General features: G+C 37.6%; 1 protein-coding gene across 1 annotated transcript; it reads left to right on the forward strand.

Moving 5' to 3' along the window:
* The first annotated feature begins 3,984 nt into the window (after window positions 1-3,984).
* Window positions 3,985-19,471, forward strand: slc34a1b (solute carrier family 34 member 1b). Its single transcript, XM_032554275.1, is given in 13 exon segments — window positions 3,985-4,049; window positions 6,147-6,326; window positions 6,694-6,840; window positions 7,086-7,229; window positions 13,090-13,201; window positions 13,689-13,767; window positions 13,769-13,885; window positions 15,173-15,268; window positions 15,345-15,411; window positions 15,513-15,680; window positions 15,928-16,044; window positions 17,864-17,988; window positions 18,121-19,471. Coding segments are annotated over 12 exon segments (1,956 nt in total). The 5' UTR covers window positions 3,985-4,049; window positions 6,147-6,148; the 3' UTR covers window positions 18,727-19,471.
* Window positions 19,472-19,593: the final 122 nt, after the last annotated feature.

The following is a 19,593-nucleotide window of genomic DNA, read 5'->3' on the forward strand; positions in this document are numbered from 1 at the left end:
CCTCCACAAACCTCCCCTTCCAGCCATCTGTAGACATTTCAGTTTTTATTAAAAATTGTTTTTGCTTAACAGATCTTTCACTCATATGCTTCAAATAAATGTTTGATTTTTCTGTGTCAGATTTTGCTCCTGCAAAACAAATTTGTTTTGAGTTTTTTTCTTTCTTTTCTTTTTACACATCTTAACTTGTGCCAGTAGTTATGGAGAGTCCTGGAAATGATGAATCATGTCATCTGAGTGTAAAGGTTTACATTACATAATTTATGCATCTGTGAAGCTTCCATGCGAAGTTGGGCTTTTATCATCAAGGTCGGCATTCCCTGCTGAAACATCAAGAGGAACTGCAGCATCTGCATGTTTACTGTTCCTCTGCAGAATGTGAAAGTCAGGGCAGAGTTCGCTGTCCTGAAAAGGCTGGATTAGTATATAAAATGTATGAATTTAATTATTTGCTGTAGTCAGGATGGTGATTGTGCCCTCTCAAAATGAAGATTTCCATGCACTTCAAAAGCAGCATTTGGGTTAGACCTTAAATTTTCATCTGTGCTTTCAAGCGCTGCTGTTTATACATTTCACATACTAAAAGCTACAAGCATCACTCAAAAAACATCTTAGAATAATACAAGATGTCTTTTTAAATTGAAAACATACTTCAATGAATAATAAAGTGTGCATTAATTTTACTTACAAAACTGAAGTGAAATTAAGAATATAGGCAAAAACTGTTTGCTTCCCATCGTGACTGTGAGCATAAAAACAACAGAAATAATTCATTTGTTAATGCTTCAGTGATTAAAATGAGTGTGGCAATGAAAAACTGAGTCAGAAAGACCATCTAGTGGCAATAGCCTGCAACTACACACTCAGCGTCTTGCTTATAGATCTTTTGAGTGAGCATTTAATCACTTTTTGCAGTAAATTCAGCAAATAAAATGAAATAAATAGATTAAAAAAAATGTATTTGTCTTTTTTTCCAGCTTTACTGTTGTCCAAGAATTTTCGAAAGCACAAGGCCACTCTTTAGCACTGAACTGGAAAAATCTCCACTTGGCCATGGAGCAGAAGACAAATGAGGTGTGTAAAAAAAATTGATTCTCACAGCATTTTATTATTCTAACCTGGTCTTAACCAGATCCTTCCTCTCTATAGTGTCCCACCTCTACCTCTCCTCAGAAGCACATGAAGAACAGGTCTAAATCCACAGAGGAGATGCAGCAGTCCAGGAAGGTGAGCAGCAGCTGGACGCATTAATGTTTGTTCCCTGGTTAGAGCTGATCTCACTTTTTTATCTTCTTTAACAGGCATTTTCCTCACAAAAGTCACTGCCAGGCAGGCCTGATCTGGAAAAAGTGAAGGTAGGTTTTGTTTTCCTATTTGGTAATTGTTCACTTGCTCTTTTTTGTTTACCATTATAGTGGTTTAATTACCACTGCAATGGTAATTAACATTTATTCTGAAAAGGCGTTAATTCTCAGTTGGTTTTGCAGGAGTGTCTCGATGGCTCTGACACGCCTTCATCCTCCACAGAAGAGTTGAAGTGACAAATGGCATCAACATCGAGCCACAAAGTTGCGCATATAAAATGTACATATGTCAACAAAGAAAATGCTTAATATTTATGATCATAGATGGCTAGAATCTACTCAAGCTGTGAATTTCAGGCTGAATCAACCTTATCGGAAGTCTACACCTGATGAAGCTGTGTCATTGTGCTGTGACTGAAATATATGTGTAGTAAAACTAAAGTGATGTTGTTGGATAAATGCTTTTTTCTGTTTTTATTCACTGCAACAAGTCTTGCAGGGTACAAATACATTTGAATTTAGCGATTTAGGGACTCAACCTTTTTTCTTAAAGCCGCTTTTCCAGACATGATATGATAAAACTCTTGGTGCAGTATTATGGGGGCTGGGCAAGAACAGTGAACTTTTTGTGTATAAATAAAAGTGGTATTTGATCAGCTGGAAAATCTGCAAATAAGATGAAGGGAAGGCCATACATGGGACAAGAAAAACATGGAAGAAGGGATTCTCAACAGAGGAGTCCAAAGCTGTACTTTTTAGAAAGCAAAATTCCTTACGTGTCAGAAAACCAACACCTCACTTTACCATGAAAGCACCATCCTCACATGAAATATGGAGATGTCAGCATCATGCTGTGGGAATTCTTTTATTCAAAACAATTGGTTATGAGAAGGTGGTACAGCGACTCTGAACATGAAGCCAGAACTACAATGGACTAATTTATTGTGCTAGAATGGCCCAGTCAAAGCCCAGGCTCAAATCCTATTGAAAGTCTATGACAAGATAGAACTTTATCACCTATTCTTGTTTCGACCTTTACTTTAAATTGAAATTACATGATTTCTGAAGACAAATAATTATGATGGGTTCTATTTAAGGGCATTAAAGAAGAGGGGCTCGATAAAAACGCATGCAAGACTTTTTAGATTTTTATTTTGTGAAATATTGTATAGTTAGAAGATAAACTTTGATTAAGAATACTTAAAACATTACAGTAAGCCCAGCTTATTATGCAATGCAGATGTTAACAGTTTAGAGCAAAACTTTTGCACAGAATTGCTTCTGATTAGTGGGTCTCATTTTGTTATTAAACTTGAGTTATTTTTCAGGATGAAAAAACAAATGAAGCACTTGAGCAAACTGTTTAACTTCCTCAATCCACAATGAATTATTAGCCAAAGCAATGTCATGTCTTGTTATGCTGCAAAGTACACAGCAAATCACTCCTCTGCAGACAAAAAAAGGGGATGTGTGCTTTGCTAAAGCCTTATCTGGCCGTCCTTAGAGTGAGCTTAGACCACAGCTGAAGAAGAGCCGAGCTGGACTGATGGCTGACCGAAAGGTGTGTGCAGAATGGCAGGATGAAGACACCGTCACTTCAGTTTGTTTATCCCCAGGATGACAGGTGGCAGCATCCTCTCAATGACTTCTGCATTTGGAGAGGGGATTAACTGCAGTATGGAGGGCTTTCTAAGCAAAGGGCCTCAGAGCTGTTCCACAGCTTTAGCTGGGTGTGTGGGTTTAGAAGTGATTGCATGTGAGTGGATATCCGTGTTTCACTCTTTCTCTGCCTGCAGCGTTACCAAATCTGAAGGATTTCACCTCTGTAGTCAACAAATGGCTGAAAAACACCAACAACAGAGCTTGCCTCTGCGTCTCCTTCCTTTTTGTCCCAGCTCTCATCATCATTTGGCAAGTGAAAGTGTTGCTGAGGGTGTTATTGAATTCTGCTCCACTGGGTTTGTGGATGCAGGCATGAGGTCAGCAGGTTCGCCAGATCTGGTTAGGAGAACTGCTGACAGGGAAAAACTCAAGCTGAAGTAATTATTAATAATTATATCACCCTGTTACACAGGCCAACTCTGTTTCTGAGAAGAACATCATCTGTGAGCAGTGGAGTGTAAGGGTAAATGTGCTTCTCTGTGTGTGAGGCTGTCAAAAAATTCCCCTGATAGCTCTTGTCCAATCAAAACATACTTAAACTTAAGAGCCTGAGGTTGAGGGGAATACCTGCACCAGCGGAGAGCAGATTACTCTCCAAAAATTTGAATTACTTTCACTGGCTTATCTTGAAAAAGAAATAGTCAGCTAATACACCGTCTCCAATCTTTGCTATGTTCCACAGCAGGATGAAAACGGCTGCGTGAGAACCTGAGGACCAAACCAGTCAGCGGCATTCCCCCAGAGTCACCACTAGGTGTCAGATTTCTCTCAGTGTTTTCATGTTGGATCAAATCAAACTGGCAGCTTCATCTTTAAATCCCCTTATCTGGCACCAAATCAAGTGAAAATTACACAGTCTGAGAGAGGATCAATCATTACCGAGTGCACTACATACCCTTTTAACTAATGCATCATTAACTTATCTCTTTGTGCTATTGATTAACAGTGTTGTCTCAAGTTAATCACCAAAGGAGCAGGTGCCCCTCTCAACACTTTCAGGTCTGAGAGTGTATTTAAAGATGATTTACTCCCCAGCTTGATGCTTTGCTTTGCAGGTCTCACACAGACGCTGTTTGACACCAGGTAAGAGGCTGTACTTCAGAAACAATATCAATAAATATGATATTTGTGTCAAGTTTGATTTACCTATATTTTTTTTTCATGTGGAGCAGTGTGAAAGAATAGGTTTGCTTTCTTACATATTCCTTGTTTTTGCTGTTTTGGTTGCACTTAAATGTGCAGATTTTAATGCAAATGAGGTTTTCAAATGATTTCACTTACTAAGGGAAATGTCTACTCAGCCCAATCTGGGCCTATGTGAAAATTTAATTGAAGTTATAAATAATAACTTATTGCGCCATCAAACATTTGGAATAATCAGCAATAAGTTCTTTATCATCGAGGAGGAATTAAGGCCCACTAGAGCGTGCAATGATGGCTTATTTAAGGCAATGACACAACATCTTATTTGAACTTTAGTTCAGACTTAGACAAGACAACTTGTTCCTTTTTTGAAACCATTCAAAGGTGGATTTGCTGGACTGCTTTTAATCATTGTCTTGCAGAATAATCCAAGTGTGCGTGAACTCGAGGTCAGTGAGTGATGACCAGACATTCTTCTTTAGGACTTTCTGGTTCAGAGCAAGATGTGTGGTTGTCCAAGGTCCAGAAGAAGCAAAGTTGTGATACAGTGTTCATACGATGCTTTTTGTTGCTGCTGACAGTTTTACAACTCATGTCCCATCAGTTCAGATTGGACATAAATTGTTAGGTTTTATAACAATACTCGTATGGGCCTAAAACTTGTCGTACCTCATTATTTGTCTTTCAACAAGCAAATCTGTAGCATCCCTGCTGCAGGAAGACTTTTGAAATTTCGATGCTTTTCTCTGACAAGATTTAAAGAAAAATTTGCCAACTGATGAAAAAGATTGAGTGGCGAACTGCCAGAGAACCAGCAACACTCAGATAACATTCAGTGTGCATTTACCAGCACAAAATATGACCAGAGACTATTTAGCTGTGATCTGTAGAAGCTGCTTCACCCACTCCCACATACATGTACATATGCTAACAAGACCTCTCCACCCATTAGGAACTACTGGAAGATGTTGCATACAATGCTAATGATGCAGTGACTGTAATTACTGTGATTTTGCCTGCTGTAATTACTTCCATCCTCTTTGCTTTTAAGGGACACATTTTTTTCTGCCTTGAAGGCTGTAAAATACAGCTGATATGCAAAAAGGGAAAAGTAGGCACTCTATGCTTAAAATAGAAAATTCTTTAAAGGCAGTCGTAGCCCTTTGAGAGGTGAAGGGTGCCTTTGAGAAAGTAGAAATGGGGGACAAGTTACACTGATAACGATGTTTTCTCACTGATTCTGAAAACGCTTTCGTTTGCCAGGAGGTGTGGCACTCAATCTGACCTCAAATCAAGAAAAGGTGCCACTTAGAAACAATGTGGGTGGCTTTTGTTCTTTTGTAATTGCTTGTCTGCTGCCGGTCTCGGCGCCTCTGTGAGAGATGGGCTCATATACAAGAAATGCTGGTCTCCACTGATTTCTTTTTACTGCTGCAGGTGGCTGATAAACACATTCACTCTCATCTGTTTCCTCTACAGTGGTGCCATCCTGTGATTTTAATTACTTGAGCATCTTTACACAGAACTCAGTGCCACATGTTTTCTCCCTCCTCAGCTGCAGAGCCCTGTGGACGGGGCACAGGTCTCACTTACTGTGGAGACATTCAGCCTTTTGCAGTTTGACATACACTCATCATGGACAAGAAGGCCATAATATACTTTCATGGTGGAAGGGATTTTTGGCTTTAGTTATTTATCAGATTTACTTTCAATGACTGCAAAAAGTGTGACATCAAGATGCAAATTATTTTCTGTATTTAAGGATGTATGTTTAATTTTGACCATGTCTGGATTGAAAAAAAATAATACAAAAAATAAAACCTATGTACCCAATTATTGTTCTCAAAAATCACTTGAAATGCAATTTGTTTACTTTCCTTCGGAGAAAAAAGAATAGTTCAAATAAAAAACCCCTCTAAATTACAAGACAACATCCATGTTCATAGTGAGTGTGTATATGATTCTGATTGGTACGTATTTTGAAAAAGCTTTAATGTCACCACTAGGAACCTTAATGTGAACCCCATGTTCTCTCAGGCATGAAGATGAATGTGGTTCAGCTTTCCTCCCAGCCCAAACTCTCACTGGAGGAGGACAGGGAGTCTGGCATCGGATCCACTCTTGACCTCACTGGCAGCTCTGAGTGCTACAATGAACGTCCCAATCGCTTCTCTACTGTACTGTCAATAAATACAGGCAGTGTACACACAGAAAAAGGTATAGGCATCAAGAGGAGATTAACACTTTCATCTCTTGGTGTGGCAGCTGGCTTGATTTCCTTAGAAAGGGGAATTCTTGTAGATAAGAAACATCTACAAGAAAGAGGCAAAAATGCCAATGGGATTTTCTGGCTCCCCTTTAACTCAGCAGGTGCTTCGCTGTGTATGCTGTACATTTGATAGCTTTGTTCTCATACAAGTACGAAATCTTTATATTCAGAAGTCAGATTTCACATGAAAAGGAGATGCGCTAGCTTGAAACTGGCTATTTTTCTGTTTTATCTTATGGGGAAAATAGGTCAGTCTTAAGCTATTTATGCCCTGATGCAAGTCTAAACCTTTCCCTTGGTCTTTGTTTCCAACAGAAAACTCTCCGCACACTACAGCTGTGAGTCCAGGCAAGATCAAGCAGCGTCTTATCAATCTATCAAAGATCCCTCTCCTTTTCATCCTCCTCTTCTTCTTCATTTGCTCGTTGGACACGCTGAGCTCTGCCTTCCAGTTAGCAGGGGGTAAGTATAACCCTCACTGCGGGCTGAGTGTGACTCAGCTAGCTGATGTGTGACAAAAGAGTGACTCAGTGAGGGACAATTCACCGTCCTACTGTATCATTTACTGCCAAGCCATCATCTGGTGACCTTCTTGAAGAAGAGGAAATAAGCAGTGTGAGTGTTGTCATTCCTCAGAGTAATCAATTTTGTGTTTTGTCTGTGTTTGTATTTTTCCCTCTGTGTACGTGGGTGGGATATTTAACCAGGTAAAGTGGCAGGGGACATTTTCCAGGACAATGTCGTGCTGTCCAACCCTGTGGCAGGACTGGTGGTGGGGATCCTGGTCACCGTCCTCGTCCAGAGCTCATCCACCTCCACCTCCATTGTTGTCAGTCTGGTGGCCTCAGGATGTGAGTAGGAGCATGAAAACCTGTGTAAATGTTTGTGTGTTGGAAGATGAGCTGGTTTAAACTGTAAATACGATTTTGAAATGGAAGGAACAGAGAAAGATAACCAGCCTGGTATATATTTTGCGTGTTTACTGCATTGTGTACTTATCTCCAGGCAAATACTTTGCATGCATACATATTACAATAAATGGACCAATATTCAGACAGCAAAGAACCCTGGGAATTGAAAACTCCCTTTGTACATTTTCGACAACAGAGCTTCTCAGAAATTGGCTTTGAAACCCAACTGACTGCAGGCGACACGGCATTATGGTTTTTGATTTGCTATTGGCATAGATAATGGAATCTAGATTAATTTAACGAAATCAGCCGGGATTAAAATATGTATGAGGTAAAAGAGGTAGATTGGATTCTGTGCACATTTATATGAATGCAGTGGTACAAGTAGGTGTTAAGCAGATGCAGAGCCAATTACATTTTCTATCTTGTAAAATAATTGAGGACATAAACTGGCAAGTAAATCTCTACTTATGAACATTATTAGCACCTTTATTAAGCTTTGATTAGCTTTGACCAAATTAGTGTTGTCTGAGTTTAAGCTATGTGAGTGTAAAAGCACTGACTGTGTACCTGTACCAAAATGTATGTTTATGTACCTAGGTTCACACCAAGAAATATGTGGTAACAAATCCAGTAACCTCATACAGAGAAAAGAAATCACTACTTTGTGTATTAAAACTCAGAGAAAAAAATAAGGTGTGAGAATCGGTCTGACAGTAGAAACTAATTTCTACCAGTAAACATATGTTTATGTAACATTTATAGCTACATGTTTTTCTTGCAAGTTTGGACATAATGAATATTTAAAATTAATTCTAGCAATGCTGAGGAAGCAATGTAAATACACAATAAAAAAACAGAATGGCTTTAAAACCTTCTGTAATAACAAATGAGGTTTATCTTTTGTAATCCTCAGATATTTAGTTTTGTATTTTCTTGGCTATTGAAGTGAAAGTGAATAGCAAAGTAAGAGGGGTTTAAAGATGTCTCTAAAGGATTTGAAATCAGTCATCCCTCTGTTTAGAAAATAGTTTACAGCTGTCAAAATACATGGGTTTGGCTGAAAGAAATCCACCCTGAAAGAAAATGGCCAAATATTAAAAGTATCCAAAATCCATAAAATGTCATAACAGGACCTCCAGCAGGCTCTCTGCTGTTGAACATAGTAGCTGGACGTGCACTCCTGTATGATAACAAACACTGTAAAAAAAATTCTGTTGTTTTTACAAAAAAAAACTGGCAGCTGTGGTTGCCAGAATAATTCTGTAGAAAACACAGTGAACATGTTAAACTGTTTACTGACCAAACAGTAATTACAACAGTGTTAAATTGTGAAATGAACAGATTTTCCCATAGTTGCACAAATTTTACTGTGCATTTGAAAGGTTATTTTTGAATAAACATTTTATCAGTACTTTTTAACCAATTTTTTCTGATGATTATCATACTAATGATGTATTCACTTTTTTTTCCGTAAGATTTACCCAGTTTGTTTGTGTACTAAAAAAACTTCATTCTAGTCCTAATGGTAAAAAATACCTTTAAATAACAATTAAAACTGTTTAAAATATCAATTAAAAATTTTATTAATACTTTCTGAAAAACAGAAATTTGCTCTAAATTTTTTTTCTTTTTACTAATAATTATATTTTTAATATTCTATAAGCATCAAATTTCAACAAACATTTCCCACTTAAAGGAAACTTTAAAACACAAGGAAGCCCAATATAAATTGTATCTATGATAATCTTAAAAAAATAAACATACACTTACATGCCTTTGAAATATTTATTTTCAATGAAGTTCTCATTTGTCTTTTCTGAACATCATGAAGCACATGAAGCAAATGCACCTGCTGAATAGATATAAATTTCTCCAACCTTTTTAACTTTATCAGAAACAGTATGAGAACCAACTTTCACCCCCTTTTTTTTTGGAGGGGGGGCTTGAAGATTATAACATACAATACATTTCTATTTCCAGTATACATTTTAATAATAATGTTTGTTTGCTTCAAAAGTTTTTCTTTTTTAGAAACAATTCTATTTTCAAATATCTATAAACATCAAATTTCAACAAACATTTACCAGTTAAATGCAAATTTAAAACACAAGGAAGCCCAATATAAACTGTATCTATAATGATAATTCACTTTTTTTTTTAGAAACAAATAAACATTTTAATTGAAAACATATTTTCAATGAAATTCTCATTTGTCCTTTCTGACATGGAGCAAAATTCAGCCACTGAACAAATATAAATATGTCTTTTCAACTTTTTTAACTTCAGCAGACACGGTGTGAATAGACATTTACAAATCTATTCACCTCTGTTAAGATTAAACACTGTCTTGATAACTCACTGACTTTAGTCCTTTCTCAAACATCACGCCACTCATGATCCGAAAGTTCCTGGATCAAGGTGAGTACACGGGGGTTCACACGCAGTCTGGGTTTACGGGTTTCTTCCACCTTACTGCCCTTGTCTGGGTTGATTGAGAAGAAACACCTTAAGATAAAGAGGACAAACAGAAAACTACATCAAAATGTGCTTCACAAAGAAATAAACATTTTATTCAAGATATAAAAGTTGTCAAAAGTCAAATTTAACTCCCTACAATTAAAAAAAACCAAAAAAACAACTCATACCTCTGCAGAAACTCCAGTGTAGACGCCAGCCCCGATGGATAATGTATGTTAAAACAATAATAGCTCCCAAACATCATGCAGAGGGCAGAAATAAAACAGGAGATGTTGTTTCCAATCTGTTGATCCACACTCAGCATGAATCGTTTAGCATGGAAGCAGGATTGACCTAAGGAGAAAGAACAAATAAATTTAGACTCCTGATACAACAAAACAATGACATTTATATGAAAAATAACAAATTAAGTAAAAAGTACAAAAAACAATATTAGTATAGTAAAAGCATAAGAAAATAATTGAAAAAAAAACAATATTAAACAAAATGCCAGATGGACAAAAGGGAAAAGAAAGGGGACAAGACAACAAAAAATACAACAGGTCAAAGAAACTGGAAAAACAAAAATGAACTCACCACACACAATGATAGTGGGAGTCAGACTAACGATCTTATTTGTAGTTTCCTTGTACAAAACATCAATGTTATCCACAGAAAAATCTCTATGTTTACGGGACATATGAGCTGTGAATGACGATTTGACGAAAACTTTTTTGCAGGCTTTTACTGGACATGCTACAGGCCGCCCCTCCATTATATGCTCCTTTAAATGAGCAACGACTTCTTTCACAGTTTGGCTTCGGTGCCCACACAATGAAATGGTGCATTTCAATTTAGCAACAATGGCTTTGGCTGATTCGGGTTGTGAAGCCACGTTGTGAACTCGGTAAAAATGAGTTTTAAACGCTGCATATGTGCAAAATGTCCGCTTACATTCTGTGCCGAGGCATTTGAATACACAACTGGGCTCGTTTCTGTGCACTCTGCAATGCAACACATAGCCCCTCAATGATTCGAGTGTTTTACAGCAAAACGTACATGTAATCATGTTTAAACAATTTCAACCTACCCAACAAGTTACACGTGTTGCAGGTGTAGCAAAAAATGATTCGACTGCATATTGTTCCGAGAAGCAATATGACGCCTTAAAAACAAAATTTAATCTCCGCAGAAACACAAATTACCGTGCCTTTTACGTTTGAAGAAAATAAAGCTTAACTTACATTTGCTGAAAGCTGACGAGGTCCAAACAGCGTTCTTTTCTTTGTCGAGGTTAGAGCACAATTCAGCTTCTTCTGAGATGAGAACCGTTGAACGAACTTGTTCAAAACAGCTTTCAGGCGCCAGGTAAGCGGACCAATCAGAGAGCAGAACAGACCGAGCTGTCGAGCGAATGGGAGAAGTTGAGCACAAAGCGGCGATCTCCGTCTTTCTTGCAGTAGCCGAACTTTGAGCTCATAATGGCAACGGTGAAGGTAAAAAATCCAGTGTTAGCAAAAAATAAATAAATAAATAAAATACATGTACCAATAAGCAAGTACATGACTTCCTTGTTGATTCAGGTGTTTCCTCCACGTTAGTCGTGAAATATGAAGAAATGATCCAATCAAAATTGACAAAGAATAAGTAAATGAATTAAAGAGGAAATGACAATCTAAAGAAGTGGGAAAACACAAGTGAATATAAATAGATAACTAGTAAACAAAATTGGAAGTAAACAATGTGGAATCATAATTACGTAATTCCACATTAATTTCCAAATCTATTAATTTATTCATTTATTTCATTGTCCATCCATCCATCTTCTACTTATCTGGAGTTGGGGCAACAGCTTAAACAGGGAAGCCCAAACTTACTTCTCCCTAGCAAAAAAATGGTAAGCTAGCTTCCAATTCATTTGGATTTAATAATCACAGAATGTAAATGTTAGTTTTTCACTGCTGAAATGTAAAAATGTTGTGAAGGATACAACTTTTTCCATTAAACATACAAAATGTGTGTTTTCCACAACAAAATACAGTATTATTTGCAATTTTCTATTTTAAAATTTACAATAATTTTCGGTTCTACATTATACAACATCATACTGTTAAATGAACAAAATATCATTGTGTTTTTCTTTACAAAATTTTTCTGTCATGATTTCACAGATTTTTACTGTTTATTTTACAGACTTTTTTTACAGTGAAGATACAACAGAAGACAAGTGGGAGGAATAAAATTCTGCTTTCTATGAAAAACATGGAGACCAGATAAAAGTTTGTCAATGAGAACGAAGATAAAGACCAAGGATTTCAGAACTTTTTGAAGGATGTTCACCAAAATTAACGCAGAACATCTTCCTGAACACACCATTTCAACTGTGAAATACGCTGGAGGCAGCGTCATGCTGACCATCCTGGAAGTAAACCTGTTGGAGGTTACAAATGACCAGGGCGTAGATTTGCCTTGCAGCTGGAGTGATTTGCAACAAGGCATATTCATGACTATTCATATGTTATAATGGCCTAGTTAAAGTTCAGACCTAAATCAGTTTAAAAATCTGAAAACTGTTGCTCACTGATGCCTCCAACCAAGCATTTGAGTAGAAGTGCAAAGGTGCAGAGATATAAACAAAAACTTCTGATGTAAATATAGCAAAATGTATTGCATCAATACTGCGTGCCTCAATTTAATTATTAAAGCCTTTGAAAAAAATACTAAATGTATAGTTTTTCTACTGCATCATAAAAATATACTATTTTGTGTTGGTCTACCAGTCCCCAAATGATATGTTGCTTGTGGTTCCAAGGTGAGAGAATGTGAAAAAGTGGCTCTGCATGATGTCAAGTCACACTATCCCAACTGTGAGTTTTCTCTCTTTCATTCAGTCCAGGATTTCTTGCTCTCAGGCTCCACATTGAGTCTGTAAAAATCAGTGACATCATGCTACAGAAGTTGGCTCTCTGCCCCTTTTAAAAGATAAAAAATAAATAAATAAATAAATAAAATAAGATTTCTGATAATTACCAAACTTAGAGGAAGGTAAGGATGTTTGCCTGCATGATGTATGTCCTCTCTGTTCTCCCCATTAAAGATGCTCTCCACATTAACCTCTCCCGTAAAGCTGCCTCCTCTCACTTGGAAATCACAGCCATCTCTCATCACCATTAAAGGAGTGGGTCATGTGTCGCAATTATTGCTGCCATAAATGGCTCTTCTTGATAACTTGGACGTTTCACGGCAAAACAGCTCCTTTTGTATGTGTGCGGTGCTGCATAGTAATGACCTTGATGCAGACTGTGAAAACAGCCTCTATTCTGTCTCTCCTCTCTCGCAGTGTTGAAAGTGAAGTTGGCCGTTCCAGTTATCATGGGCACAAATATCGGAACCTCTGTCACAAACACCATCGTAGCCATGATGCAGGCCGCAGAAAGAAACGAGTTTCAACGGTGAGTGAGCAAACAGTAGTGAGTCGAAGAATGAAGGAGACACAGGAGCAGGGAATGAGAAAACTGAAAAAAGACGAGTAATGATTATATGGGGGGGTATAAAGAGGAAAACTGCCCGGATGAAAGCAGAGGAGGTGGAAGAGGAAGCACTGGCAGCTGCTTGTTGCTTTATAAGCTCTATTGCAGTGTGAAAGTGACAATAATGGCACGCGTCCAGTCTAATTCTACCCCGGCAAAAATCTGCTATGAAATGATAACACTACTGAACAGATGGCGCATTATTTTATCTGCATGATTAAATAATTATTTATGCCAACATTTTGCAATAAACAACGTCACAGTCAAAACAGACATGCTCATCATGTCACTCATATCTAGAAAACTGCAACTGTAAAAATCTGATTAACAAGCTATTGTTCAAAGTAGATGATCAGCCTGATGCTGAGTGACCTTGGTGAACAGAGTTAATGACTGCGACCCTTGGCAGGGCCTTCGCCGGAGCAACAGTCCACGACTGCTTCAACTGGCTGTCTGTGCTGGTGCTGTTGCCCTTGGAGGTGGCGAGCGGGAGTCATTACCCATCTGTCCCAGTGGCTGGTCAGTGTCTTCAGACTACAGCCTGGGGAGGAAGCACCTGAGCTACTGAAGGTCATCACTGAGCCAGTCACCAAGCTCATTATACAGGTAAAAACCTTCGCTTGGTCGTGTTTGCAAATATCCTGTCCAATAACCCGCTCAATAAACAGATGGTGCCACGTCATCCTTCATTAGTTGAGTGTTTTCTTGTTGTTGTTTTTTGGCCAAAAAGTGTTGAGATATTAAGAGGACAAAAGTAGGGAACATTCTGATGCTCACAAATAAGCACCAGGATGCTCTTCACTCAGGGGTAGCTGCAACAGAACCCCAGAGAATTGGAGCGCAGAGAAGTGATTATTAATGACATCTTTCTTTGGTAAAATGATTGTCATTGTTTTATCTCGCTACAGCATTACACATTACCAACAAAAAACCTTTTAACACGTCACTCATTGCCAGATGAAAATTTGGCTTGAAGGTTTATACCAAATTTTGTAAGCCAAAATTTCATATGAAATTTACCTGAGTTCTCCTCTGTTTTTCTGCAAATACATGGAATATAAAAACAAAAATCCAGACTAAAGGAGTCATGCTTTATTCAAACCAACCAGCAAACAGAGAATAGATGGATGGACTTTATATTTATCTGCTTCACTGAGATACAAACCCTTAGAAATACAAATAAACCCATTATATCCCATATATATATATATATATATATATATATATATATATATATATATATATATATATATATATATATATATGATTTTCTACCCAGTGTGATTCTCTACCCAGGGCAGCACACAATAGGGGACCAGGTCATTGGAGCCAGAATAAGTCTCTCTGTTTTATTTGCATGTCCAGCAAATAACAAATGACTCACTGCCTCCCCTTCTGTGATGCACATACTTGTACACTTAAACCTCTGTTCTGCTCTAGTTTATTCTGATTTTTTTTTATCTTTTTTGTGTTTAAACTCCAACTTCCAACGCATTTTGCCAATCAATTCACAAGTGATAAAATACGACTGTAACATGTTTTCCAGACAGGTATTTGATATTATTTATAAAAGTATTGAATAGTTGTACCAAATTACCATTTAAATAATAAAAAACTATCTTTTCTGTCAAGATTGGACTTTGTTAGATCAATATTTAGTATCCCAAACTAACATACAAATTCCTAAATTTTGGAATTAATTGTTTGATATTCCCAAAGAGGAAAACTGTTTCCCTAAAAAGATGGTAATACTTACAGAGCAGACACATCAACGTTTTCATTGACAGCAACATGAACTCATACTGACAGTAGATGTTATAAAAAAATTTTTTTTCATTCTTTAACCTTACTGCCCTGAAATGTGCTGAAAAAAATGTATCCTTTTCCCATCAGCTGGACAAATGTGTGATCACAGGGATCGCCATGGGAAATGAGGTCATGAGGAACCGGAGCCTGGTGAAACAGTGGTGCAGGGATGACACAGTCTTGGTAATAGCTAGTTTGATACACATACACTCTGTGGTTTAAATGTGGCTTTCATAAAGCTCCATCTTTCTTTCTGTAGTCTGCTGGCAATAAAAGTGCTGAAGACTGTGGTCTCGGTTCTGACTTATCCTCAACACATGTCAAGTGTGGGTTTGTAGTTTTGCTGTGACACATTATTATTTCTTTAATGTAAAAAAAAAATGTATTCAGTGCAATAAAACAGCTTGTGGGATCTGTCTCTTTGCAGGCCGACATTTGTTTGCATCTACAGAACTGTCAGACCTCACAGTGGGGCTGATTCTCCTGGCAGCCTCTCTGGCCGTCCTCTGCACATGTCTGCTGCTTCTGGTCAAACTGCTCAATTCTCTGCTTCAAGGTCAAATGGCAAAGGTCATCCATAGAGTCATTAATACAGGTGGGCTCACTCTGCGGGCTTTCATATGTTGTTATATTCATGCTGCTATTAACAATCCTGGAAAAAACAATGACATTTTTCTAAGGATACATGGTAGATTGGGTTTTTTATTCCAGTTTGGCTTCATTGTTGATCAATAGGCCGTGTTAACTTACAGGCAGGTTTGAGTGTAATTAATCCTCTAGAAGACTCTTTTGATGGTTGTCATTTTTGGTGCATTTAATTTTTCTCACTTTTCTCTGACCAGACCTGCCATATCCATTTGGATGGCTGGCGGGGTACATCGCCATGTTTGTAGGCGCAGGGGTTACGTTTGTCGTCCAGAGCAGCTCGGTTTTCACCTCGGCTATGACTCCTCTAGTTGGTGAGTATCGTGCTTTATTTTCATGCTCTTATCAATATAAAATCAAGGGGACATCAAATTATTGTATCTTCTTTCGTGGACTGGAACGACTTTGCATTACAAATAAAAGAAACGCAAAGTCTATTTCAGTTCAAGAACTGAAGTCACTCTCAATCCCCCGAGGTTACTTTTGCATAAATTTACTGGGAATGTAAAATGATAGAAATTATGGAAACGGACGTGAGATGTGCTTAGCAACGCAGGACTTAAAGTGAGACATCTGCACATCATGAATCAGAAATGAATAAATGCGAAAAGAAACGACAGAAAGGCTAATAATCAAAAACCTTTTGCAAGAAAACAGTTTTTTTTGTTTGCTGCGATTACATAAAGCACAATCAAAATTATATGATTTTATAATTTAGTGGAAGCATGGAAAATTAATTTGGAGCATGAGATAAGAAATGCAACAAATCTCCAAGAGATGCAACAAAAAAGAAATGAGAGAGCACCTAAGTAGGCTTTTTTAGAAGGTAGGACTAGAATATCATCGCATCTACACCAAACTCCTAATTACTTTCTAAAGAGCTGAGCAAACCGAGACCCACACCACACATTTTATATTATGAACCACTGACATAAACACTAATTTTTCCACTCATACAGCAAAAAACTGTTTTTATGAGGCTAAATCTGTCAGAAATATATGTTTTTCCTTCTTATTCTTCATGCTCCTCTGTTTTTTCTTTTGCCCTGCTGCATATGTGCTCCTAACCCATAAGATATTAGAGCATATGATATGTTTTCATACTCCTCCCACGTAGACCTCAAAACTGGAGCTACCCTGTCCCCAAGTGAAGCTGTTTTTGACTAAAATTGTTCACACTTATAAACAGGGCTGGATTGGACCTGGAGTCAAGATTATTATATCTTTTTAATCTCTATCTTTATTATTATTATTATTTTTTAAAATACATCTTATTTTCCTACTCAGTATTTTCTTTAAAACTTGCAAAAACACATCAATTAATTAAAGAACCTATACTCATATAACTTTTTGAGCAGTTTTTGAGTCTCTCCTGTAAGAGACAAAAACAACATAGCACATGTTTGAGCTATTAAAAGATTAAATAGGTAGAACATCAGCAACATAAAGGCACAGAGGTTCCTAAAGTAATTTGGATTTGAAATATATACTGAAACATGACAGCCCATAAACTGAGCTTTTGCTTCCAAGGCCATAGCTTCCTGTAAATATATAAATTTTAACACCAAGGCCTCTAAAAGGACATTTACTACAAAATAAATAAAGTGCCAACATACAGGTGTATTGTATTTGCTGCTTATGAAATATTGAGTTATTTTTAAGGAAGAAAATATCAGATTTTTTTTTATTTTATGTTTGATTCATAGATAAATATAAACATATATGACTGTATACATCCACTGACAGAGTCTTATGAAGTTTTTAAGAGGACCTTTCAACACCAGCACAGTCTGTGGACGGCTAAAGGAAGAATATCAAATCGGTGACGACTGAGTCATCAGCCTGCTACATAGTGATAAATAAGAGATCAGAATAATCCCCACATCCAACAGAGGTAATTAACTAAGCTTAAAATGAAAAGGCAAAAACAGCTTTTAATACGAAAACAGATTTCTGCTTGTCCTGCATATTGGATTTCAGCTCTGGCTCCCAGTGAAATTACTGTCTAACACGATGCAGAATTATGTAATAAAACCAAACCGCAAATGAAGAGCAATGAGACATCACTGACACAATTTCGGCTATTTTATTTTTCTGTCTTTCCACAACATGTTTTATTCTCCTATCTGCTAGGAATTGGTGTCATCAGTCTGGAGCGGGCCTATCCGCTCACGCTGGGCTCCAACATCGGCACCACTGCCACCGCCTTACTTGCAGCTCTGGCCAGTCCTGGGAACAAAATAGTAGCTTCCATTCAGGTTTGCTTCTGTTTTATTAGAGACAACTAAACAAAACAAAAATGTTATTATGGTAGGATTTTATTTTACATGTATGTGAAGAAAGAGGAAACGTCTGGTCCTTGCTTTTCAACTGTTTGCCTTTGTTCCTAGATTGCTTTGTGTCACCTCCTCTTCAATGTTTTTGGCATCCTGCTGTGGTATCCTGTTCCATTCATGCGTCTGCCCATCAGGATGGCTTATGTTCTGGGGGAACGCACGGCCAAATACCGCTGGTTTGCCATCCTCTACCTTCTCTTGTGTTTCCTGCTCCTTCCATCCCTCGTGTTGGGCCTTTCCCTGGCTGGCTGGCAGGTGATGGCTGGAGTTGGGGGTCCTTTTTTGGGTATCACTCTCTTCATTGCTATAGTAAATATGATGCAGGCTCACAGCCCCCGGCATCTTCCCACCAAACTCCAAACCTGGGACTTCCTGCCCAAGTGGATGCATTCTCTCAAACCTCTTGACCGCTTGATAGTGAAGGCAACTGTCTGCTGCAGTTTCACTTGCGAGGCAGGTCAGAACCAAGAGACGGAGGATGAAGACCCAATCTCACCGCACACAGTGTCTGTCAGAACGCAGGATGAGTCCGCTTCGTCCCAGAAGAAAGAACAGCTGGCTTACAATAACCCGGTTCTGGACTGCTTGGAAGAGATCAGACCAGGTGTCCCGGTTTTTAAATTAAAAGGCTTGGAGAGGTGCAACAGTACTCCACTGTAGTTGGACTAACAACAAACTGCATTTTGTACTGTCCTTTGAAAATCTGAAATTTGTAACAAACCAGGAGAAACAAGAGAAGTTTTCTTTTTTCTGAAGTCAAACAATAGTCAATATGAAATGTTATCTTGCCTCAGCTTGTTTCAGCTGTGATTTATTTAAAAGGTGTAGTCTTCAATCTATTCAAATGCAGATTATTATGTTTAAATGTCCACTTCAATCATAAAGCTGTCAAGAATATTAGGCTCTCCTAGCCCATTGTGTTCACTCTAAATTTAGCTAACAAATTTTTCAACCACAATTAGACATCAAGAGGCATCTTTTCAACCACATTAAACTGTTATTTAGACAGATGCTAAAGCTGCTTTTTCTATGCTTCCTCAACATGTTTAAGAGGATTAAAGCCATCAAAATATCCATTAATAATCACAATACGACAAAAATCTGTAAAATTTTTACAGATTTTATTTATTTGTTGAAGAACTGATGTGCAATTCGTCTCACTTCCTGTAGGGGGCGACACTTAGGGGGTATAGTGTCCTAACTTTTTCCCCCTGAAGAAAACACATTTTTGTTTATCTTTTGGTGAAACAAATGAGTAAAACATGCTAATCGTTTACCTTTTAATTATAGCAATTTTTTTCAGAGATAATTTAAGATTAGACATAGAAATGTCAACATTTCTCAATAAAGAACTGAGTACCTAGGCACTGTCAGTTTTCATGATCAAATAAAACACAACTTTAAACGAACAATATTTTTGCAATTATTTTTTTAAAATAGACCTGAAATATAACAAAGATTTCTTCTAAATTAGTACACAAAAGCAAAGGAACACTATTTTTCCAAGAAGTTAGCAGCCTCTAAGGA

Source organism: Xiphophorus hellerii, chromosome 23 (genome assembly GCF_003331165.1).
Source record: "Xiphophorus hellerii strain 12219 chromosome 23, Xiphophorus_hellerii-4.1, whole genome shotgun sequence".
In the NCBI taxonomy this organism is placed as follows: domain Eukaryota; kingdom Metazoa; phylum Chordata; class Actinopteri; order Cyprinodontiformes; family Poeciliidae; genus Xiphophorus; species Xiphophorus hellerii.